Source organism: Pogoniulus pusillus, chromosome Z, assembly GCF_015220805.1.
Source record: "Pogoniulus pusillus isolate bPogPus1 chromosome Z, bPogPus1.pri, whole genome shotgun sequence".
Taxonomy (NCBI): Eukaryota; Metazoa; Chordata; class Aves; order Piciformes; family Lybiidae; genus Pogoniulus; species Pogoniulus pusillus.
This window is the reverse complement of record NC_087309.1, coordinates 70,015,720-70,040,729: the sequence shown is the minus strand read 5'-3', so window position 1 is coordinate 70,040,729 and position 25,010 is coordinate 70,015,720. Positions and strand designations below refer to the sequence as shown.

The 25,010-nt window shown below is 42.4% G+C and overlaps 1 protein-coding gene across 1 annotated transcript; it reads left to right on the top strand.

Moving 5' to 3' along the window:
• Window positions 1-3,290: 3,290 nt before the first annotated feature.
• On the top strand, window positions 3,291-24,356 carry ENTREP1 (endosomal transmembrane epsin interactor 1). Its single transcript, XM_064176343.1, is given in 12 exon segments — window positions 3,291-4,040; window positions 6,471-6,527; window positions 12,307-12,417; window positions 14,435-14,560; window positions 15,279-15,386; window positions 15,517-15,635; window positions 18,354-18,441; window positions 19,015-19,087; window positions 20,183-20,380; window positions 21,886-22,223; window positions 22,714-22,816; window positions 23,177-24,356. Coding segments are annotated over 12 exon segments (2,262 nt in total). The 5' UTR covers window positions 3,291-3,422; the 3' UTR covers window positions 23,500-24,356.
• The last annotated feature ends 654 nt before the right edge of the window (window positions 24,357-25,010 follow it).

Here is a 25,010-nt window from a genome sequence, read left to right as displayed (position 1 = left end):
GAGCAAGAAGCATGTCCAGTCTCATTTCTCTTCTTTAACAGGCAGAGTGTCTCTTGCCCATAGTAGCACCTAATTCACTGCTCATGAAATCACAGGACAATTCACACTAGCAGGGAACATGGGAGGCCTCCAATTCAACCTCCTGCCTAAAGCAGGGCCACTTCTAAGCTCAGGCCATGTTACTCAGGGCTTGAAAACCTCAAAGGACAGAAAAGACAGATTTTCTGGGTCCTGGTTCCACAGATGGTCTACCCTCACAGGGAGAGGGTTTGTCTTTATACCTTGTCTGCTTTACACCTTGTCTGCTTTAAACATTGTCTTTGTACCTCCTCATGTTTTAATTTATGACTATTGCACTCTCTCACTCCCCACCATACACCACTATGAGGACCTTGTTTCTGCCTTGTTAGTGCATTCCCTTTGTATGCTGGCACTGCACCTACAGGTCTCTAAAGCTGTTTCACAGCTAAGGAATGCAGGGATTAAGAGCAATCCTTTGGAGGAGGACTCAAGGGAACTGATGGTTGAAAAGTTGGGCCAAAAGACTTTTGGTGAATGAAGTTAAATATAGCTGATGGCCAGTGACATGTGACATTCCTCAGGACTCTTTGCTGAGGCTTGTTCTCTTTAATATCTTTATCAATGATTTGTGTAAGAGGATTGAGTCATTTTCACTAATATTGCAGATGACACCAACTTAGGCAGATATGTTGATTGGCTTGAAGTAGAAGCTCTGCAAAGGGACCTGAACAGGGTGGATTGATGGACCCAAGCCAGTGGTATGAGATTCAACAAAGCCAAGTGCTTGGTTCTACCCCATGCAAATCTACCGGCTTGGGGGCAAGTGACTGGCTCTGGGGGTGATAGTTGATATGAGCTGAATGTGAACCAGAAGTGTGCTCAGGTGACCAAGAGGGCCAGCAGCATTCTGGCTTGTATCAGAAATACTGTGGCCAGCAAGAGCAGAGAAGTGCTTGGCACTGGCAAGGCTGAATCTTGAATATTATGCTCAGTTTTGGGCCCCTCACTTCAAGAAGCATGTTGAGGTACTAAAAAGCATCCAGAGAAGAGCAACAAAGCTGATGAAGGAAGAACAAGTCTTATGAGGAACAACTGAGGGAATTAGGGTTGGTTAGCCTGGAGAAAGGGAGGATGAGTGAGCACCTTATCACTTGCTACAACTGCCTGAAACAAAGTTGTAGTGAAGAGGTTGTCAGTTTCTTCACCCAAGTAACAATGTACAGGACAAGAGGAAATGCCTTAAAGTTGTGCCAGGGGAGATGGAGATTGGATATCAGAAATAAAATTCTTTGCCAAAAGGGCTGCTAGAATAGGCTGGCCCAGAGAAGCAGTGAAGTCACCGTCTCTGGAGATATTTTAATGATATGTAGATGTAGTGCTTAGTGACCTGGTTTAACAGTAACCTAGCAAGGTTGGGTTAATGGTTGGGCTTGATGATCTTTAAGGTTTGTTCCAACCAAAATGATTCTATAATTCTATGAGCCTGCAGCATGTACATAACCCAGAAGGTGAACCATGCCCTGGGCTGCATCAAAACAAGTGTGTCCAACAGGTCAAGGGAGTCAATTCTACTCCTCTGCTCCGGTTTCCTGAGATGAGGCAGGTTTACTAGATGACCTTTAAATATCCCTTCCAACCCAAACCATTCTATGATTCTTTAGAGTGACATGAAGCACATGATGAAAAAAGACCTGGCTTGTTTTTCTGTTTCCCAGATTAAGATGAACCGGTAAAAAGATATAGAGAAAGCAATGAACAGATTCAAAAGACATGAAAGTTTGAGCTCATGAGTTAGTATATTGTAGGCTTACATTTTTGTAACATGCAGTAGATTGAAAGTAACTTTTTATTCTGATGTGTTTTTTTTCCCAAGCTTCTATTTTTGAAAGTTAAAAAGAAGAGCAGAAGTTTGAAGGCACTGGAAATAAACATCAAAATTTACAAGATCCTAATGACTAGATGAAGTGCAGATACCCTGCTTTGACTTGTTACAAGTAAGCTGCTAAGTTAGATAGGGCTGAAATCCGTCCTGCAGAACTTGATTGAGCTTGATGATCTTAAACTAAAACAATTCTCTAACTCTATGAGTCCTCAATGTGTACTCATAACCCAGAAGGCCAGCCATGTCCTGGGCTACACTTTGTGGACTTGTCAAGCTAAGACTACTTGAAGCCCTGAAATGTATGGACATCACATTTTCCACATTAGTGAACTTTAAACACATTTACAGCATCTGCAGTTCTGGTTTCATTTAACAGAATGAAAAGCAAAATCATAGAAAGCGTCACATGAGTGAGCATATGTATGGTAGTCTTCAGTCTCACATGCATGGTTAAAGTTACATCTTTACTAATTAATGTCTGAGTTAAAGACTGCAAAGTACAGATAGTCATATGCAAAGGCAGTAGTACTTGGGCACCCTTCTTATGCAGTCTTGTTTGTTAAAACGTATTGTTCCAATAAGGTCAGTAGCACCGGCCTAAAGGTTGACTTGTAAAGACAGTTAATGAGGTTGTTATTCAGGGCAGCAAGTGATGTCTTGGAAGGAGTGCTCTAAATCCTGAATCTTCAGGTAGAAAACCAACAGAGGAGCACAAATGATGTAACTCCAAAAGTAGCCTTTCTGATGGTGAATCCTTTCCTTTCTTTGTGTAAGACCTTACACATTGTTGTGACAAAGTTTCAAAAATCTTTCACAAGTGCTCAATCTGCGCTTTTCTCTGCTGAGGAATGAGTGCTGTTAAATGAGTTAATGACATTTTTAACTTGGCTTATTTCCTGTAGCACTAAAAGCTCTGTTTTACATATCTGAAATTCTCTGTTTTTCAAAGTCATATCCAGGCAAGCCCAACAGGTATAAAATTATGTTTGACTGCAATGGATAGCACAACAGAAAGCCAAAGTAAATTCCCAAGTGTCTGTCCTTGGGGTCCACCACATGGATGAGAAGGACAGTCACAGCAAGCTTTCACCAAGGAAGATGTGGGCAAGTAAAAAGCAAGCCCAAGAAGCAATGTGGGGCAAAGAGATTTTTCTGTCCTTCTTTATCCTTGCCCAATGAACATGCCACCATGCATACACGTAGCAACACATATACACACACACACATCGTTTTGTCTATCAAACCTCCTTCTGCTGTTGGGAAGAGTGCCAACGGCGCAAATTGTTATCCAGTGGATTGTCCCGCCCTCCTTCCAGAAGGTGTTACTTTTAAACTTCGTTATTACTGCTAGTAACGGCAGTGACCAAAGGAAAAGGGGCAAGGGAGGAGAGGTGGGAGGGAGAGCCTTAACAAGGGGAGGAGAAAGCACCGCCAAGACTACTATAAAACAGATCACGCAGACAAGAGACCCAAGCAGGACGGGACGGCCGCGCCGCTGGGGAAGCTGAGGCGAGCGGGCATGCGGCAGTGGGACAGACGCCGGGCGAAGCACCTTGCGGCGGACAGCCAGCCGCCCGTTGTCGCCGAGGAGCAGCCGAAGGCTGATGCCGTTGGGGAGACAGCTCCTCCGGCACAGATGAGGGGTGAGGAGAGAGAAGTGCTTCGGGAAGCCGCCGTCCAGGCGGCCAGGCACAGGGGCGGTGGTGTGCTGGCCCCACCAAGCCCCGAGCCCGGGGCGAATGGCCACGGACAAGAACCGCCACTGCGGCCGTCTGCCATCTCCGTCCCGGTGGTACTGCCAGGCTCCTGCCATCCTATTCCGGGGCTCGCCTCGGTGCCCCAGACAGCAGCAGCCGCCACTGCAGACACGGCTTTGCCGTCGAGCTTGCTGTCCGAAGACCGTACTCTGCCGCTGCTCCGCCCTGGCGGTGGGCGCCTCGGCTTGATGCGACACCACAACCAAGAGCCCAGCCACTCGGCCCCAGGCGCCAGCTCGCCGTCGGTTGCTGCGCTGGTCCTGCTGGCGCTGTTGCAGATCATTCTGGGCTGCACCGCTGTGCTACTGACCTTCGGGGTGCTGTTGTTGAGCAGCTCCTCGCAGTTGAAGAACTCCTGTCCCTTCTGGGCCAGCTGCTCGGTAAGTCATCACACGCACCCGCGCCCGTGCGGGCCAACACGGGGGCATAGCACGGCGCCGCGGGAAGCCGCCGGGCGTGCGCGGATTGCAAGCGTTAAGCGTGGAGCAGGCGGGAGCTCCGGCGCAGAGCTGCTATCCGCCCCTGAGAAGCGTTTAGGCGCGCTTCGGTTAAGAGCGAAGAGTGAGCTTTCCTTCACGTGGGAATAATCAGCAGTTAGCGCTTTTACTAACAGTCTCAGCAGAGTGACAGCGTGAATCCTAACAGGACAGTAAACATTAAGACCAATGAATTCGGGATTTGTTTCCCGGTGTACGTTTCAGCTTTAAAAATAAAGTGCGCAATTGCCATGCACAGTGTGAACCGAGATTTTCTCAGGCAACGGTGTCAGCGAGTGGTGCGTACTGCTTTGGTGTGATGTGCACCGTTACTCCAGTGAGAGACAGACCGCAGTGATGTTCGGGGCCAGTGGAACTTACACGAAAATGGGATTTAGGACCGTTTCTTGTAAACGCTAGTGAGAGATTATTCCATCTGCTGTTGGACCCCGCTTTAAACTGTGCCTATCTAAAACCAGAACATGTAAGAGTTTGCTTCAAAAGCAAGGCAGTAGTAAGCAGAATTTAATGTGAGATGGTCTTATAGATTGTGGACAGTTTGTGGACCCTTGAGCAATGAGTAAGCATGTTCTGTGGCAGACGTGCTCAGCTTCTGCTGCTGGTGTGAACTATATCAGCCAACCTCTCATTTTAAACATAGAAATTACATTTCCAGTGTTGTTTTCAACCTGCAGGAACTTTGCTCAGTGATCTGCAGTTTGGGGATCAAATAGTTCCTATTTATGTGTATACTGTAATGCTCAGCTCTAGAAGGCAGACAGCCTTTATGGGGAGGGAGGTTATGTATTTGGTATCTTTTTTTTCCTTGCCCTGGAAGCAAGCATTGTTGAATGTGTAAGCTATGGACTGCCTTTAAACCCCATGCACAGCACCATGCTTATGCTTTTGAAAAGTTTTAAAATTGCACCTGTAAAATGCAGAAAGTCAGTTACTTTTTGAAAGCTTGAGCTGAAATGATGAGACACCAAGTTGGAAAAGTTACCCAAAGTGTCTTTTGGGTGTAATACCATGAGTGAAAATCTTAGTCCTGAAGCAACCTGGAGAGGTGGAGACATTTAAAAGCTTGAACTGAGTATGTCTGCTGGCCTTTTTGCTTTATTGCAGGGGAAGGAGGAGGCCTTCTGGTTGTTCATGGGGTTTTTGTTTTTTTTTTTTCCTTTTAGAGGTGACATGGTGATGTTGATGCACTGATTAAATGCAGATAAGCAAAACTTTGAGAGACTTTCTCTTTGTATATATTAAAGCTTTTTAAACTAGTGTAATACAGTAAGTCTTGTTGTCCTTAAGGTAAAATAGAAGTTCACATCTTGTTATGAAACTGCAGTTACATATGTAGTTTTGCAACACCAGTGATAATATCAGTAGGTGGTTTGGCCAGGTCATATATATATGTTACACTAGATCAGATTGATCCTGTCAGGTGAATGAACGTACAGAAGGGACTTGTTAAAAGCACTAGTGGACAGCTTTGTGTTTGTTGTAGTTGTTCTGTTTCTTTTTAGGGTAGGTGTTTGATGTGAATTGATGTAAACCCCACAAATTAAAACTGTACCTCCTTACTATGAGAGTATTTTGGTGTGCTATTTGCTTTGGTTCTACAGCAATGTTTTCTCCTTCCTTAACTATATTACCCTCTAAGGTAAATAGCCACAGGTTTAATTTCTGTGATTGGAAACTACTACTGTTGCAGCAGGAGACGTTTTAATTTTTCTTTCTGTGTGTTGATACTGGTATTCATTTGACTAAACAGCAAGGAAGTTTAGGGACATGGTTGTGGTCCTCTTCAGTGATTTTTGTAGAGCTTATGCTATGAGTTAGTTCACCGAAATTGTCAGAAGAGGGCCAGAGTCAGACAAGGAAAGAGGCAAACACCTAATGAAGTGATGGAGTGGCAGCTGAGGGGTTGAGAAAAGATAGTCAGGTTTAAGATTTGTTTAGCTGTATTGCAGTAAGCAAGCACTCAGATCCCTGAAAGTAGTTTTTTAGGCAATTATTGATGTTGGGTTGCTAGCATGATTTCTTGTCTCCATCCATTTTTTCTGGAAGAAAAAAATGGGGGGGGGGGGGGAGGGGGGGGGGGAAGAAACAGCAGATTAGAATGCAATTGTGTTATTTCACTGAGTATTTGTAGGAGTGAAGGACCTCATCAGCACAAACTCGTATTCTCTGCTTTAAAATGCATCTTAATATCTTTTCAGCATTACTGTAGTGTTATGAAGACCCTCTCATCAGAACAGTGATAAATACCACATAAATGGCATTTCATAAACAGTTCTTTGCTTCATGGTAATGTTATGTTTCTTGATGTTGTAGGTCATCTTATGTGGAATCTTGGGCATAGTGATGTGGAAGAAGCCAATAATGGTGTTGGTAAGTATGGATTAAAACTTGCTGCAAGGAAATTATCAGAAGGTGAGACTAATTTAATAGCCAAACCCACTTGTTTCTCATTGAAAATGGACTATACTGTTGAGTCTCTCTCTCTTTTTTTTTTAATTTCAAATTGTAGCTGCTGTCTGTCTAATTTTAAATATGCATATATGGAAAGAGGAGTCTAAGCCTCTGAAAGGCTGTGTTCTTCCCTGCATGGATGGAGTTGCCTAGGGGCAAGAGTGGACCACGTTTGGAGAAAGTGTTCACATTGATTACAGAGCACTTTCTCTGTGTGATAAGAAAGTGATTGATCAATATAAATAATATAGCTGAGTGCTGCTTAAGCTTAAACAGAGGCATTGATTTTAAAGCTTAACTTATTTGTACTCTTCTAGTGGCTGATAGCAGGTTGGAGAGGTAACTTAAGTAATGCAGTCTTACAGTAAGTATCCAGTGTTAGTTTTTCAAATACAGTTGACATGACATTGCTCTGAGAGAGGCGAATTGATGTACAGAATGTGTGAGCTGTTGCCATATTATAAGTGAACTCTGAAGCTTGTGTGGCTTTCGATGGCTCACCTGGGATTTGGGGGAAAAAAGTGTTTTAAAGTAGGTTGTTGATTGTGGGGTTTTTGTTCTTAATTTGTTTGGGTTTTATTTGCTGCCAAGTTTTTCAGGTGAAAGCAAGTTTTTTGTTTTGTTGTGCTGGGTTTTTTTGTGGGTTGCTTTGTTTGTTTTTGTGGGGTTTTTTTTGTATGTGGCACTTCTTTAGCATATGCACAGTTCCCTGAGGAGTACTCAAAGTCACAGCTATGGATGAGTTACAGTTGCACAGCAGTGCAATTTGTTAGCACAGGCAGAGCAAGTTTTTTACCAGTTTTGTGGGTAGAAAGAGGAGCCTGATGTCTAGGACTCACAATCTGGAAGGACCATATTTTCATGAAAAGAAATATAAATGCCATCTGTCTCAAAATGCCTGAGGCTTGCACACTGCTCCAATATGCTATATTGCTTGTGTTCTGTGTTGTTTCTGCAGCATGTTGTTGCCATGCTTTGCTTCTGTTGTTGCTCTTCCATGCTTTTATATTCTCCTTTGCAAAAACTTCATGGGCCATTCCTTTTACTTAAATATGAGACCATCAAATTCTTCCTCATCCTCTGGTTTTTGTAAAATGATCTTTAGGACAGTTTAGTGCTGGAGCAGGTTGCCTAAGACTGCTGTGCAGTGGATGGGAAAGTTTTTGAGGTGACTGTTTAAGGACCTGGGTAGCCTGTTGTGATCTCCTAGCTGACCCTGCTGTTAGCAGGAGGTGACGCTAGAATCTTCCTGGGTTCCTTGCAGCCACAGTTATTCTTGGGTGAACTTGATTTTACTTTTTAATCTATATGTGTATTCTATAGAGTTTTGACTTTTGAAAGCATCTTTAGCTCCACTTAACATTGGGAAATTTCTCTACTGAAAGAGGAAGCCTGTCCCAGTGCTTGGTTACCAAAGGGGTGGCTGATGCCCCAAGTCTGTCAGTGTTTAAAGGGCATTTGGAAAAAGCTTTAGTTCTTGGACAGGCCAAACTTCTTTGTCAGCAGACAGACAGTAGACAGTTAGGTTAGATATCACAGAATTATTGGGGTTGAAATAGTCCTCATGACCATGTCACTAAGTGCCACATCGTATCATTGTAGGTCTCTTCCAAATGAAATATTCTGTTCTGTGTGCAAGAAAGGGAATTAGAATTAAACATTTTGTGAGGTTAAGAAGATTGTGTATTTTAGCTATGATCTATCAAAGATTATTAGTTTCTGTAAACATACTTTTTGGGATAAATTTACAATGTATCTATCCTCCAGTAACTTCAATGTTTTCTCATGGGAGTTATGAGGAGTCTTAGAAATTGCAAAAGCAAGTTTCCTAAATACCTCAGCAATGACACTCCTTGTACACTTGCAATTTAGAGCTATAGCACTCAGAGGTAAAATGTATTCCTCTTCCAGCTGCCACTGCTGTCCCTTTTCTTCACTCCTTCTGAAAGGCCCTTTGCACTTGTTTCTTGAAATTACACTTTTAATGGCTTCTCTCTCAACTTTTGGAATGAATTAGTTTTCCCCTTGTCTGCACAGAACTGCCTCCCTGTTTTGAAGCAAGCAGAGACTGCACAGCTGTCTCCCTGGCAGCCCTTAACTTGAGCAGGTGCCAAATGCAGAAATGCCTTTAAGCCGTAAGCAAACTCTATGGAAAGCACTGATTGCACGTGAAGATGGCTCTAAAAGTTTGCTACTAAACCAAGACATTCATGATGTTGGGTACCTGCATTGGTAGAGCCATGCCATAAATCTGAGGAGTGGTATCAATTACCATGTTTTATCTTGCAGCAGCATATGTCAGCATTTAGCTGTCACTATGCAGAGAAATACAGACATCTATTTCCCATGGAGTTTTTCATGTGCATTCAAGCACCACTTTGTTTTCAGCACAAGGTGCCTAATTATCTAAACCTCAATTTATCACTCTGTATACTAAAATCTCTCAGGTGCAACAATTAGGTTATAATTCAGAGTAGGTGTTGAGATACATAAGTGAGCTCTTTCTTTCCCAGAGCTGAGTCTTGAACAGAATTACTGTGACTGAATGCCACAATTTGTCCTCACGTAAGTGCTGGTCCTCAGAGTGTTCTGTGGTAAGGTTTATGCTTAAGAACATGGCAATGCTGTCTCTTGTGGCATCCTGGATTTTTCATTTTGTTTTGACTGTCAGTTTGCAGTACTTAAGGAATTTTGGTAATGTAATTAGTATTTCTTGTCACTCCCTTTTAACAATACTAATACTTCTGAAAAGAAACCTGTTTGTTACTCTGATTCGGGGTCTCAGAATTTAGGATTTTAATCTCTGAGGACTGCTGGAGTACACCTATTGCCTTCAACTTCTTTACAGGACAGCACTCTGGCTCCTCTAGTAAAATTATGGTGTCTTGGCTTGAAAAACATTTCTCTCTGTCTTCCCCATTTAGATGATTTCTCACTGCCTGGGTTTGTTGCAGATGGCTGTTGTATGGCTGCTACTTGAATCTGAGGCCTCGGTCATGAGGAAACCCCAACTGTTGCTGGTTTTCCCTCAACATAAAGGCTCTGGTGCTGCTGGTGCTTGAAGAAAGCACTAGGCTGTGGTGTTGAGAGATTCATAGAATCAGTCACGGTTGGAAGGGACTACAAGTTGCAACCCCCCTGCCATGGACAGGGACACCCTACTCTAGAGCAGGCGGACCACAGCTTCATCCAGCCTGGCCTTAAACATCTCTAGGGATGGGGCCTCAACCACCTCCCTGGACAACTCAGTCCAGGCTCTCGCCACTCTCATGCTGAACAACTTCCTCCTCATATCCAGTCTGAACCTACACGCATTCAGCTTTGCTCCATTCTCCCTAGTGCTGTCACTACCTGATAGCCTAAAATGTCCCTCCCCAGCTTTTTTGTAGGCCCCCTTCAGATACTGGAAGGCCACAATAAGGTCACTTTGGAGCCTCCTCTTCTCCAGACTGGACAGCTCCAACTCCCTCAGTCTGTCCTCACAGGAGAGGTGCTCCAGCCCTCTGATCATCCTCATGGTCCTCTTCTGGACATGCTCCAGCATCTCCACATCCCTCCTGTAATAGGGGCTCCAGAGCTGGATGCAGAGAAAGGAGCATGGAGTCTGCAGTGTTTTGGTTACTCATGTCTTTTATCCCTGGAGTTAGTTACAGCTGTAGAGGATCTTTAGTAGCACCATCTGTGAAAGAATATCAGACTTAAATAGGGATGGCTCTGCTAAGACCTATCAGGAAATAAAAATTTTGCCACCCAGGCTATACTGCAGCATGGGAAGATACTTGGGCAAATAATAGGTCCCAGGAACCTGTAAGGCAAAATAAAATTATTTTTATCTTTTGAAGGACATTCTTGAAGGGAGGGCTTGACCTTCAACGATGCAGCTGCCAGATTCCCTTGGCTCTGAAATCTTAACTTGGTTTAGGTGTTTGAGGCTTTTCTGATCTGGTTATCAGTTGTCAATTGACTTTGGAAACCAACTTATGCCCTGAAATGGACACTTTTTTTCCCCCTCAAGAGGTAGTTTCTTGTGCATGCTTGTTCAATGGGGTATTTAATGTGGAAAGAGAATTTTCTCCACTTCCAAGTAGTTTTTGGTATTTATTCTCTACTGATCTGGACTGGTTATTATTCTCTGCTTGTGTCGAAGCTGTTTCTGTCCTGCACTGGTGAAGTCACATCTGGATTGGTGTGCTGTTCTGGTCTCTGCAGTACAAAAGACTGAAGGGCCACAAAGATCATGAAATGACTGGAATGTAACTCCTCTAGAGAGGTTGAGAGAAGTGGCACTGTTCAGCCTGGAGAAGAGAAAGAACAGAGGGTGTCATTTCCACCTCTAGCTGAAGGAAGGGAGTGAAGAGGGATCTAGGCCCACTGGCAAAACAAGAAGCTGGAGGTACAACTGAGTCACAGATTGGTAGAGGTTGGAAGATACCTCTGGAGATTTAGTCCAACCCTCTGCTAAAGCAGGGTCACCTAGATAAGACTGCATGCACACTTCTAGGTAGGTTTTCAAGGTCCAGAGGAAACTCTGCAGCCTCTCCTAGTGCTCCATTATTCCCAAAGTAAGAAAGTTTGGTGTGCTGCACCAGCTGAATGAACAGGGGTGGCCATTGCTGTCTGCCTGTGTGCTTAGGAAATCCTTGTTGCTGGATCTACTGCAGTTAGCAAAGTAGAACTGAGCCTGTGTCCTTCGTGGTTTCTTTCTCTTCCTCAGGTTTTTGCCATCTCCTTCATTTTTAACTTAGGCTGTTCTGATTAAAAAAAAAAGAGAGAGAGAGTGAAAATATTGTTGTTAACAAAGATTCTTTTGAATGTTAGAGACTCAGTATTTGCTTTGCAGGATTGAATGCTTAAAATTTAAAGAAATCAGGAGAGACATCTGTCTGCTGTGTGTTTTTTTTCTCAAATCTCGAGGAGTAGTCTTGCCCTGAAGTACTCTATCCTAAGTATACTTTGGAGGTATGAATTTGGGCAAGAAAAGTTCTTGCATGCATGTAAAATTCATATACCAATTCTCATGAAAGAACAGCCTGCAGCTCGTAAGATTACATATGAAAGTGGGACTTAATTTTATCCACAGCTTCTGCTTGTCCTTTTCTGAGTACTCTGTTACTCCTTTCGTTGGTTATCTCCCAGGTGGATTCTAAAACTGAAGGTATTGTCCAAGTTGTGAATGGAGGTTTTCCAGCTTCAGTAGCCAGGAGGAAATAAAGCTATATAACCAAAGTCCCTTAAGTCTGTCCCCATTGTCCTGGCACAGACTGTTCATTTATTTGCCTTGTAAACTGGCTTTGGAAATTCTGTGCAGAATGGATATTGCCCTAAGATGTTTTGTCTTCAGGTTTCTGGCTGATTTTGTCGTGCTGAGATAAACTTGGTGAAAACACATGACATACAGGGGGAAGCTGGAAGGCTTGCAAATCATAATTTGCACTCTAGACAAGCCTTTATCTGCCTGTATTTTTAAGTAGTTGCATATTCATTGCTGCTGCACAGCTAGTGCAGAATAGGAGACATCAAAGAGAAAGGAGTTTGGAGTTAAGTAAGGCAAGACCTCCTGGGACACTGATATCACAGGGAGTTTTGAAAAGAGTAATGCTATTCTCAGCTTAGTTTGGGAGTGGAGTATGAACTACCACAGTTGAGTTGGCTTCATGAACCTATTCCCACTGTCAGTAACTCTCTTTTACTCTTCCAGGCCAATTTATTTATTCTGCTGTCTGCCATCTGTGTTCTGCTGAACCTGGCTGGATTTGTACTAGGACACCAAGGCATTCAGTTTGTGTCCAGTGTACCCAAATGTGATTTGGTGAGCAGACATTCTGACTTAAATGTATTTCCTCACAGCTTACTGTGCATGCAAGTGATATAGCTACAGTGTGGAGTGAGAAAGAAGAAAGCTACTTCAGGCCTTGATTAATTTCAGATTGTGAACAGACTCACTGCAGTGTACAACAGTATTTTTATTGTCTGTTTTCTTAACTATTTGGATTTTTTGGGCTGGAGTCCTTAGGGTGTCCATCTCCTAAAGCTGAAGAATCCCAAAGAATGTGTTTGGAAAATTATTACTCCTTTAGAAAAGTATTCTTAGCTCATAAATGGTTTTGTTGGAAAACTCTCAATGGACCTCTTGAAGAAGCTCTGTTTTCAGGGTGTGAAGACACAGCTGACACAGGACAAGGCTTTCTAGACAATTTCACAGGGCCACATGGGAGGAGATCACAGATATCTTTAGGAAATCTCTCTGTTGCTTGCGCCCAGCTGGCAGCTGAGGCCCAGGCAGCTGCTCTCACAACTGCCCCTCCTAACCCCCTGCCCCAGGACCACTCTGGCTGAGGCAAGGGGTGGCAGAGGCCCTTCCCTTGTATTGAGGGCATAATGTCAGTATGGTATCTAATACCCCACTGGCGGCTTCAGCTGCCTGTCTTGGCTGTGGGCCCTCCCAGCTTCCCTTGGAAGACAAAATATAAAATAGCCTTGTCCCAGCTGAACCCAGAGCACACTTTCTGCCAGCATTATGCACTGATTTTTACGTCACGTTTACTTAAGAACTAGCTTAAAGAATTTTTATAGCACTGTGGTGAAGATAAACTGTTGAAAAAAGCCCAAGCTGGGGTGGGTAACAGCAGTAAGGTATTGACAAAAAGCTTGGTCAGTATGATCCCTGGGTGGGATTATTTTTTTTTTGCCTAGTGAGCACAGTTTGTGTTGGTAATTTACAGCAAGAACTGTGAAGAAAGTTATTGCAGATTAAATCATAGTAGCTCTTCAGAATATTTGTACTTGAGGAAGAATCAATATGTACAAGAAAGGACAGAATGCAGAAGATTTTTATTACGTGGGTGTCATAAGCAGAAGACCCATTTATGAATGGGAAACCGTGGAGTAGTTGAAATCAAAGAGCACAAGGTCACTTGGTGATGCAGCTGAGAGGGTGTAAGGGCTTTAATGGTTAACAGAAAGATTTAAAAAAACATTTTCATTCGTTTATTACTTCAAGAAAGCTGTTCTTTAGTGTGCCAGTAGGTATGGTGCAGTCAGAGTCTAAGATCACAAGCACTTGGCAGTCTAGATTCACCCAGTATCAACGCACCAAAGCAGCACTATGAGCTGCTGATGTCATTCAGATGAGATGGATACAAATTTCAGGATTTTCAGAGCCCTCTGTGACTGAAAGCCCTGGAATCTGAAATGTATCCCTGAAATTGTAAGTTACTCCATAGAGGGGTTTGTGTAGGTGGAAGTCTTTGACAGCGTGACTCTGGAGAGTTCACTGAAGCCCCAGTTACCTCTAGGTACAGAAACATTGAATTTATGCTTGAAAACAAGGATGACAACATTCATTTGGAAGCTACAAACAGCAGTGGTGTGCAGGTGTAACTGTTACTGACATAACTGGGTTGAAATAGCTGTGAGTTTCATTTCATTGGTAGAGATGCAAAATCTACTCATCAATCAAGGACAGTGCCTACACTCTGTATGCAGTGACTTATACGTCACTCAAAGAAAATTTCCAGGTGCTTTGCATCTGAAGGAGTGTGAATACTGAAACTAACTTACCAGTCAATGCAGCTTTGATTACAACTAAATTGTTCGAGTGTCCTGAGCTTATCAGTAATGCTCTCCTTCAACTATAGCATGTGCAATACAGCTTTTCAATGCTTGTACCACTAGTGTGCCTAGCAGTACAAATTTAATCCTCAGCCTGTATTTCCAGTTCCCTTCGCTGTCAGAGGCATAGTTTAACGTGTAGGCTCTTTATTATGCAGTTAAATGTATTGTGTAAAACATGGAATAAAAACACAGTTGCACTGTTTAATTTAAAGGTGGATGTGGGTGAAAACAAGATTTGTTTCTGCTGTGAAGAATTTCAACCTAATAAATGCCGAGAAGACAGTGTGTTGAAGCTGTACCATGTGAAGTCGTGCAGCTTTGCTCTTGCCCGTCTCAAGGTACCCTGTGTACACTGCTCTACGTGCAACGTGATTAGTTTGATAAAGCCCACACTTGTGCAACAGCACAGTGCTGAGGCTGCTGCTGTAGTTACTGTTTTTAAACAAAGTTTGGTTGTCTTTTTTTTCTGGTCATACAGACTGATCAGAAAATTTTTGTGATTCTATAGCAAGGTTTTTTAGCTCATCTCTGGGTTTTGACCAGTGTGTTGCAAATCCAGTATGTGCTTTTGTCCTTTCTGTGGTTTATGCCACTGAAACTATGGATGAGTTCAGACAAGAATGTATAGATAAGTATGGTGTAACTTTTAGCTGAATATTTGATGCCTTCATTGGCCTCTTGATCTTTTAGACCCTTCCTGAGTCGAATACTGATGAAATACAACAAAAGGGAAAATCAAGCTTTTATCAGCTACTCCAATCTTGAATTATAGTCATAGAATGGTCTGGGTTGGAAGGGACCTCTGAAGGTCATCTAGTCCTACCTGCTCTGAAGGCAGCAGGGACATCCTCAGCTAGGCCAAGTCGCCCAGAGGTTGAGGATTATCTGTCCTGGAGATGTCTCCATATGTTTCTAAGCAGTAATTGTCATAGTTATCCTTGTGGTGTTTTCTGTGTTTTGGCTTTTATTTTTAAATTATTATTACTACTTTGATATTTACAAATACCTTGTGTTTTTTTTTTTTTTTTAAATTTCCATATTTCTCTCTTTCTTTAGAAATTACTCTTTGGTCTTTGTGCCATGAGTGCTTTTACCGCCATAGTTTGCTTATCAGCAGCTCTCCTGCGTTACTTACAGCCGCTTACAGGAAGAGGACTGTACCTAGTAAGTCAGCACAAGGCATTGCCTGCAGCAAACGATGGTAACAGTGTTGCTAAACTGCGGTTCAGCTATTTATTTATTTATTTTCCCGATGTCTCAGAAGATTTTTGTAACAGAAGTCTCATTTGATTAGGCTGGAACTCAGACTGAAGACCAAGATCACATTTTGGATCCTGAAGATTTTATCCCGCCTGTGCCACCTCCCAGCTATCTTTCAGCTTTTTTTTCTCGCACCCCACAGATGAGTTGCAGGTATTACTCTACAACACTCTCTTCCTTTCTTTTTTGTGTCTTTAGGAACATTGCATCACCTTACTTTTCTTGAAAGACCCTTTACTCTGTTGTTAAGTGAAAAAAGGTCTGTGACTTTAAGAAAGCAAAACACATAAATGAAGAGAAGTAAAAACCCAAACTTTGAGTTAGGAGGTAGTAGGTGAATGGTGTAGTTTTGTGTGTTTCATTTCAGATTCTATTGGGATTGTTTCTGGTTAATAGATGAGTGAAAATATTTTTCAGGTTCTCTCAGCAGCAGGTCAAAGCAGTCACAAATCTAGGTGCAACCTTTTGGCAAGGCTTATATGAGGGAGCCCTGAGCAGTGGCATGATGGCCCTTCAGACTTTCCTGCCAGAGTGATTCCTTTTCTCACTATTTGGCTATAAGGGCTAACTGAAGGGTATGTTTTGACTGTATTGCCACATAATCACTACTCTTATTTTGGTACTCAGATGTTGGCAATCAGAGTTTGCCCCTGATGTTATGGCTGAGCTTGTCTGCAGTGGCAGCTGCAGACTGGAGGAGGAGTGAGTAAACAAGGGAGCATGAGTTGGTGTATCAGAAAGGAGGATAGTCACAAGTCGCCCTAATTTATTCCCCCTGTCCCTGACTGGGTTCCCACTTGAAGAACAAAATACAAAGTGTTACAAGGCATGTGAATTTAAGGCAGGAGGTGATCTATATGGAACAGGAAACCAATTGTATGGGATCTAGAAATCTACTCTGTTTGGTTTAAAATATTATTTGTGGACTAGTGGCACTTGCCAAAACATGACTTGGAAATCAAGTGTTCTCAAGTATGTATCTCAAACAAGTCACACAAATGCTGCTGCTATTTCTTACCCACTGAGCATGTTCTTGCCATTGAAACATGAAAGCTTCTGGGAACCTGAAGCCCAGCTATTGGTGCCCAGCCCAGGTACTAGTGCAGAAGGTGGGCAAGAATGCTCTTCCCCCCCATCAGTGGCCTGAAGCAGTCTCTTGGCAAAAGCATTTAACTCCTGTTCCTCACCTTCTTGTATCATCGCTTCAACAAACTGCTTTTTGACTAACACAAGATTTTGCCTTGTTTGTATGGAAAGAGTAGAAGTTAAGAAACAAAGAACAGATTGAGAAATGTGCACACCCAGGAACAACTTTTGTATCAAGAGACTTAAGGGAATGCTTTTCTAGTTGCATTTTAAGCTTAAGCATGATATGATTCTTTGATGCAACATTAGTTTTCCAAGTGGGACTGATCTGGGTAGGCCAGATCAGGCACGTTCAAGACAAGGAGTCAGGTTCGAGAAGTATATAGTTTTATAGCCTGTACTCAATGTCACTTTGGCATGAACAAACTGGAAAATTGGGAAGAAGTAAGTTCAGTGGAGCAGCAGTTTCCCTTGTACTTCAAAGTTGTTCTGAAGCTTTTAGGGGCAGATGAATTAGGTTGAAATTGAGAAGAATTTTAATGTTACCTCCCCATTTTTCAGATCAAGAAAAGTGATGATGCCCTATTAAAATCTTTTTCTTCTCTTCAAATTTCTCCAGACTTTATTCTATTACCTTGATAGGATCCTTTTGCAAAACTGTTCCCCACTTCTCATTTTGGAAGCTCTATTTTCCTCTGTGAGTATCCTTTCATAGGCATTCCCTGTCAAATTCCAAGAAAATAATTATCAGTTATCTTTGCTCTCTCCTGCCAGTGTCAAGAGAAGCCCTGAACTCAGGGAGGAAGGATTCATTTGACTTTCTTTTGTGGAGGCACCACAGGTGCTAGTAATGACTGCAAACCTGACATGGGACCAGAGACAAAAATATGTGGATTTCTGTGTGTAGCTTGAGGCTCATATTGAGCACCACATCAGCAATGTAATAAAAAGCAGAGACAAATTGATACCCTGAGCCACAGACTTCTCTGAAGATTGTGTAGGGAAGGTAGCTCTGCTGACAAGTACCACACTTTATTCCAGTGTTAATGGGGTAATGTAAGATTTTGCTATTAAAATTGTCCAAAAATATTTTCTCTAGTTGCTGCCCTGAGGTTTGGGTTATTTTTTTTCCCCTCTTCTCAGGAAGATCATACAGTAAAAGGTCCTTGGGGTTTCTGCTTTATTTAAGGTTTCAGAGAGCTCTGAAAACACAGAAGTGAGGTTGACCATGAGGCCTTCTACAAGCCTTTGTAAATTGATCAATGATAACATTCTTAGTCAAGCATCATCACAAAAATTGCCTTTAGTTTGTTCCCCTTTTTCTGTGAACCCAAACACAACATTGAAAGTGTATTGCGTTTCAGTTATAATAATGATCTTAGTAGTCCACAAAAATCAGAACTAGCCTGTTACAATTTGAGTAACCACCTGTATCTGAATCTACTGAAACAACAACCTCTGTGACTAAAACCTGGAACTGGCTTCTAGGTGCGCTGCTGTCCAAAGACATTTGAAGCGCAGGTGAACACATTGCAGAGGCACCACATTGGAGAGGCACATCCTAAGGAGCAATTTTCTGCCATCTCCTGGGAAAATCTCTTGCAGTTCCTGGCGAGTTTGCTAGCTGTTACTGAGATCACAAAATCCGAGCTGGCACAGGACAGCCAGTGGAGTTCGATAGCACATGATGTTTGCTTGCAGTTGGAAAGCCATAGTGACAGAGGTGCTTGTTGTCTGTTGCAGGGTGTTTGACCCTAATACAGCTCAATTGGTCTGTACTTTCAGGGCCCATATCAGAAGCGCTGAAGTATTCTCCTCTGTGGATCCACCTCCTCCTTATGAAGCTGCACCAACCCAGAACAACTCTGAGCAGGTATGGCCCACAGGAGTTTAAAGTGTGATTTGTTTTTCCAGTGTAAAGGTAAGGCTACACTAAGGCATGGTAAATATGTCCTGTATATTTTCGTGTGAATGCTTGGCTTGCTGCAAATTTCACTGAAGATTTTCCTTGTCTTTAGAGCTTAAAAGCTTTCCCCATTTGGAAAACACTAGCTGGGCAAGCAAGAGGCAGCAAAACACACTGCAGAACACCATCTTGCTGGTTATTTCGGAGGACCTCCCTGCTGCCTCCTGTTCTACATTGCTCCCATGTCTGTACTCCTCCATATTGGGCTATGCCAGTGTTTTGCTATCCTCACTGCTTCCTTTTCGTTGGTGTTTTCAGAAGGCTGATGCATTCTCCCAGAAAATGCCCAGCAGGGTGAAATTGGCTGACCTGTACAATAAATGTTAATTTTAGACTTTTGCAGTGGAATCAAAAGTGTATCACAACTCAGTATGGACTTGAGCAAAGCACTCACTTTTTAAGGTAGATGTTGCAGTTCTTAGTACTAGAGAAACAGAGGCTGACCTGTGATTTTTTTTAATGTGTATTTTTTAATTTCAGGGAGATGCAGTACAAGCAAGTGCCTCAGAAGGTTCTGATTTGTGGGAAGTGAGTGACAGGCAGAGCTCCCAAGGTAAAAAGTATATTTTAGAATTTGTTCTAGAGCAGTTCTACCCAACCCAGGTGACTTGACGTAGCACCAGCATTATTATTTGTTAGATATCCATCATCACTGAAAGTTAGAGATACAGAATCAAGATCGTTTTGGGCAATAGGAGTAGGGATTCATTTTTTGAAATACTGAAAGCTGTTTGCTCCAAAAAAAAGTTGTATTTCCTTTTTACTAATCTGGAGATGAGTTTTTTTACTCTACTTATTTATGTTGTAAGGTATGTCCAGCTCCATTTGACTTGTGTATATGCTGGTGCCTGTTGATAAAACACTGCTGTATTCTGTTGAACTCAGTGTGGAAATTTCTCTGGTTTTCAGCTTGCACCAGTAGAATTGCTAAATAACTTCTGCATACTGATACAGGACCGAGCTGGATTACATGTGCTTAGCATCGCTGTAGAAAACCATGGAAATGGCTTGAGGTTGTTTTTAGCTAGATCCTTGTTGTGATATATGGTTGCAGTTAATGTTGACTCCCGGCTAGGTCACAAGTAGCTATTCTAGCACAGCCCCAGTGAAAATGTGTTCTGCCTCACACTCAAAATTGCCACTGTGGGGCAGATTGTCTTTTTCTTTGTGACCGAGGTCTGTATGCCTATCTGCACAATGTTAGTTCCATAAGAACATAGAAAACAAAGACAGATGGGGATGAGGGGGGTGTGTGGGGTGTGTGATGCCCCAAATCTTGTTTGACTTCGACTTCTCTTCTGCCAATCTGCTTCTCAAGCTATAGGAAAACTTTCATGTGAAGTTTAATCATTGTGTGAAAATTTCCCTACTAAATGGTGGTAGGGAAAAAAGATCCCCATGCTTAAACATAGTTTAAGGCAAGGTATGTGTCAGACAAATCTGTATCTTGGATTTTTTGCTGGCTAAGCTGCATGAGGCTGAACAGCACTTCTGCAGATGTTTGAGCAGGCTTTAGACCAGTGTTACTGGCTAGTGCAGACATATGCTATATGCACCTCTGTGCTTTTGTGTCCAATATTAGATTTGTAATAATCTGGGAAGGGGTCACCAGAAAATCAGTAGTAATTTCTAGCAATGGCTTCAACAGATTTGTGCTATTCTGACAACTTTTCCAACAATTATATTCCTTATTACTCCAACGAAGAAACTTCTGAGTCTTCCAGAAGAGTGAGTTTCTCTCTTTCAAATGCAAGCCTGTTGACTGCAGGAGTGGGCAGAAGATCCTACCATCCTTTGAAGAAATGGTCTAAGAGTGACCCTGTGCTGCACTGTCAGATGCTTCAAGGTGACTAGATTTTTCCAACCAGTCCTTACATAATGAATCCTTAGAGGTATATTTGCCAGAAAGTTAGTACCTAGCACCTGCAGAAATTGCCTACTGTCTCTCTCCACAGAGTACTTACATTAGAGCAGTTTGTGCTCTGCCAAATCTTTTTTTGCCCAACACTTTAGCTTTGCTGCTCTTAAGGCTTTCATATACAGGAACAGAGTCTGGGGAGGAGAGAGCACACAGAATTTCTTAGTGTGTTTGTACACTGGCATCTCAAACCTTCCACAGGCAATTGTTTGAGCAAGTTAAAGCAGAATTAGCTTGGGTGTTTGGTGGCAGCCTATAAAATTGCACCCCTTTTCTCGATCTTCATAGCATAAAAGGCTTGGACAGATCCCTCCCTAACACTGCCACACCCCCCCCCCCCCTGCCCCAGAGTCAATACACACAAGCTATTGTGGTCTGCTGCAGCTACTCCTGTCAATGATCCCATACAGTTGCTGTGGGGAAACTGCTAGTGTGATGGTGCTCTTGATTCTGTTGACAGTCTTGAACACCCAGTAGCCAAGTCCTGCAGGTTTATTGGAGGATACTGCAATTGCTATAGTAGATGCTGGTAGATACTTGCCCTCATATAGGTAGGGAGGGAAATGTTAATAATCACTTATTTTTAGTGTTTTGAGCATGCTTTTTTGGATTGCACTCAGTATTTTGTGGGACGTTTTTCTGGTTCCACCACATCATGTTTTCTGATTTCATCCTATCAGCTTCCACCACTGCACCCTAGAGAATCTGCAGCCTAAGCAATAGTTACATGTTCAAGAATATTTCAATCTTTCATGAAAAGCCAAACATTGAAGTGCTCCTGAACAACCTGGAGATGCTTCTCTTTTTTAAAGAACAATTGAGGGTGGTTAGTTAGACCAAAGGTGGTGGATTTTTATCTGGACCAAAGGCAGTGGAATTGATTTCCTCTTGCCCCATGTCTAGTTCTTGCAAGGTAACGCTGAATGGTGGTGGTTTTTCTGTTTGTTATCGTGTGGTTGCTGATGTTTTACAATAAAATCCCATTTTGCAGTATTAGTAGCTTCCAGCTTTACAAGCTGTTATTTTCAGGTGTTCTGTAACTCACCCTCTTGACTGGTAATAAATGAAAGCCATAAAGTGTTTAGGAGTGGTAGTAAAAATCTTCAAGCTTTCTTGTAGCAGTTAACTGAGTGTTAACATGAACACTCGGTGCTCATGTTTCAGTTCTCTTCAGAACAGAAGCAAAAGAAAGGAACCAATGTACCCAAAAGGAGAAATAACTTTCCCAGAAGTGACTCTGCAGACCCTTTTACATGTGATATGCACTCAAACATAGCTACACACAATCCTCACCATGCCAGAGCTAAGTTTTACATTGTTAAACTGTGCACTGCAGCACCACTGAATTGGGAATGAAATCTCAGGGGACAGTTGTTGAACAACAGTACTGTGAATGAAATGGATTGTTTGTTCTGTTTGATCTTTGTCTTCAGGGGCAATGCTACGCTTTAAATCGAAGAAACACAATGAAGCAAATGCATCGCTCTGTGGTGTCACTCAGCAAAACAGTTTGAGGGCAAGATTAGCTTTTAGGGGAAGAACTCAGTCTTTGGTGGACCTCAGAGACACGAAACGTCGTATGATGTGGATTGCAAACCGTTCCTGCAGCATGAGCTCCGACATGCATGGACTAGTGGAAAATATCAAGTTGGATGCTGCCAACAGTGACACCCTCCTTGTGCAGGTAGTTCTGTTACTTTGTATTTATCAAGTGATGTGGAAACCCATTGGCCTTGGTTTGAGAGTGCATGTTTACATATTCCACTCTTTTGTGTGTCAAAGGTTTTGAAACTAATTGGTTTCCTTTAGCTTCCCTTTTACTTGGTTGTGCAGCCTCTCACACACTGCCTATGCCAGCTCTCTTGCTTTATCAACCACAGCCACGAAGGTTTTCAAAAGACTGAATACATACATGTTTAAAAGATGAAGGAGATGGTCTTCCCTAGTAGAGTTGCATAAATAACATGACTGACTTCTATACTTAGTAAAACATGGGAGATGGAAGAAATGTTACAAAGCATTTACAACCATAAACTGGAAGCACTGGAGGCTGACAAGGCAGTGTTTGTTTCTGTGACTGTTTTCTAGGAGAAAGAAGAGGGGAGAAATAATATAGAACGTGGGGGGAAATAAATCATAAAGTATAAAACGTGAGGGGGGAAAAAATCACAAAGTATAAAACATGCTGACATTAGTGGAATTGCATCATCAGAAGTTTCAGATGTTAGACTTAATGAAACAAATGTTTTGATAACTTCCAGATAATTTGCATAGATGATTTGATTAATGCACAGCACAAGTCCATTTGCTGTGACAAGTGGTTTTGGTCTGAGTTCTCACACAATGTACCAACAATTGTAATACGTGCTCTGCAGTTAGTGAGATTTCCCACTGCATCCTACGGGCAGCAAAAGTTTCAACAAATCTGACAAATGGCTGAAAAAAATTCCTTATGTGAAGTTATCACACCTACAAAGGGTGATATTACTACAGTCCAGTGGGTTCTGAAGGAAGCAATATTTACATTCCTGTTAAGCAATATCTGACATGCCACTCTTTGTTGTGAGCTAATTATCCTTCTCCCAGCTGAGATTGCTTCTCCTGTGACCTCCTGACATGTAGCACTCACTTGCAGATTTATTTTTTTTAATTGTTCTTGGGAAACAGACAGCAGTACAACTACCTGCTTCCTAGCTGGGCAAGGAAGTGGTTTGATGGGATGAGAACCTGAAAACATGTCTGATTTACTCTTTTTCCTCCTTTTAAAGGTGATGTCACCTCCCCAGGTAGCCGTGCTACTGGATGCCCCTGCGTTACCTGTCAGATGGCAAGGTGGTTTGCTGCACATGGAGGGCCATTGTGACCTGAGTACTTCCACCAAAAATGAAAATCAACTAGCTGAGAGGAGGCTCCAGGAAGCACAGCATGAATGACCTCAGAATCCTATTGATGTTGTCAGGGAAACCATCCCTTGGGTTGTTTTCTGTTTATTCTACAGTAGAGCACTTCTGTCAGACACGTGTGCTGCACAGGAAAATCGTCTCTGACATGCAGGTGGAAGAGTGTCAGTCTGATTTTTCTTAATAGATTTTGTAGTAATCTGAGTGCATTAAGTAAACTGCAAGACAGCCTTTACTGGGCTCTCAAGTGCAACTGGTCTACAGCCTGTTGCATCTTTCTAGTCTATCAGCACTTTGGATGGCTTTGCTATTTTGACAAACTGACAAGAGAGACAGAGGAATGGCACTAGGCTGTGGTTTACCAGTGTGAGGCAAGAACAATTAACATATGTGTGCACTCTGGGTCACTGGAGAGCAGGGCCAGTGTTCATCTTGTCTGTTAGTGTAGGTTCACTCATTTTTTTTTTTTTATTGTATGTCTTAAATTTTGCTGGCATGCAGGAACCTTCCTCCTTATAGAGGTGCCTGTTGCACACCAGCTGCCATCCATGCTGGAGGTACATCCTTAACCATCTCAAATCATCTGCAGATGTGTAGATGACTACCTAACATTGTTTTGGCAGTCTTGACTACTGGGCCACAGTGACATCCATGAGTTGGCATGCTCTGGCTAATAAACAAATGTATATGCCATCTGCCTCAAGATGTTGACTGCTGATAGTGTAAGCTCTGTTCTATACATATGCTGATAATGTGGAATGCATTAAGTATTTTCAGAGGCTTGGATCAGGTACACAAATCTTATCTGCAAAGCTAGTTACCAATCCTGTGTCTCAGCAGGACAGCTAAATACTCCTCTTGCTATTAATGATAAATCTTCATTTAAAAACTGTTAAATACCTTTCTCATTGGAAAAACAAAATAGGCTTCTTCAGAACTGAAACTGCAGCATGGGTTGGCTCTCTAAAGATGGTAACTTAAATAAAATCCCTATTGCTATATCAGATTTGGTGTGTTATTCTGTCCAGTAGAGGTGTACATGAGGGGTATTAAGTTTGGGGTGCTGGCACACAGATGCATTTTGCTCTTGGGAGAACAGAGCAAACAAACATTTAGAGACTTTTGTCTTGGAGAAGGAGGAAAATGCAGCAAGAACACACTGCTTTATTAAGTTAGTTTTTAGCTTGGCACTATAACATTTTGCAATTACATCACATTCAAACCCCAGTTTTTCTTATTATATGCATCACCTTAATTAGCATTTCTTTCAAATCTTCAGTATTAGATTCCCCCTGCTCCTCCCTTAACCATTGCCCTTCTAAAACCAGGTTGTAGTAGAAGAAAATTGTGTCCACCAGCATTGCAAACTCCTGTAGCTCTTGACAGCTCTTACCTTGCTGTGACATCCCACGCATCCTGACTGGAAGGAAGGTCTGCAGAGGTCCTTAGGCTCCAAATCAGAATGCAGTCTAACTTTATGCTTTAAAAGACCTGATGGCAATTCAGTTAATTGTTTATTATCCCAGGGGCTAGTGGATGGTACCAACTTTCAAAAGGCTGGTACATGTTTCAGATAATGGGGGTGGGGGTGGGGTGTGTGGAAAACATGACCTGCTTGCCATAGCTTTTTATTTCTAATTGGCTAGACACCTACGAAA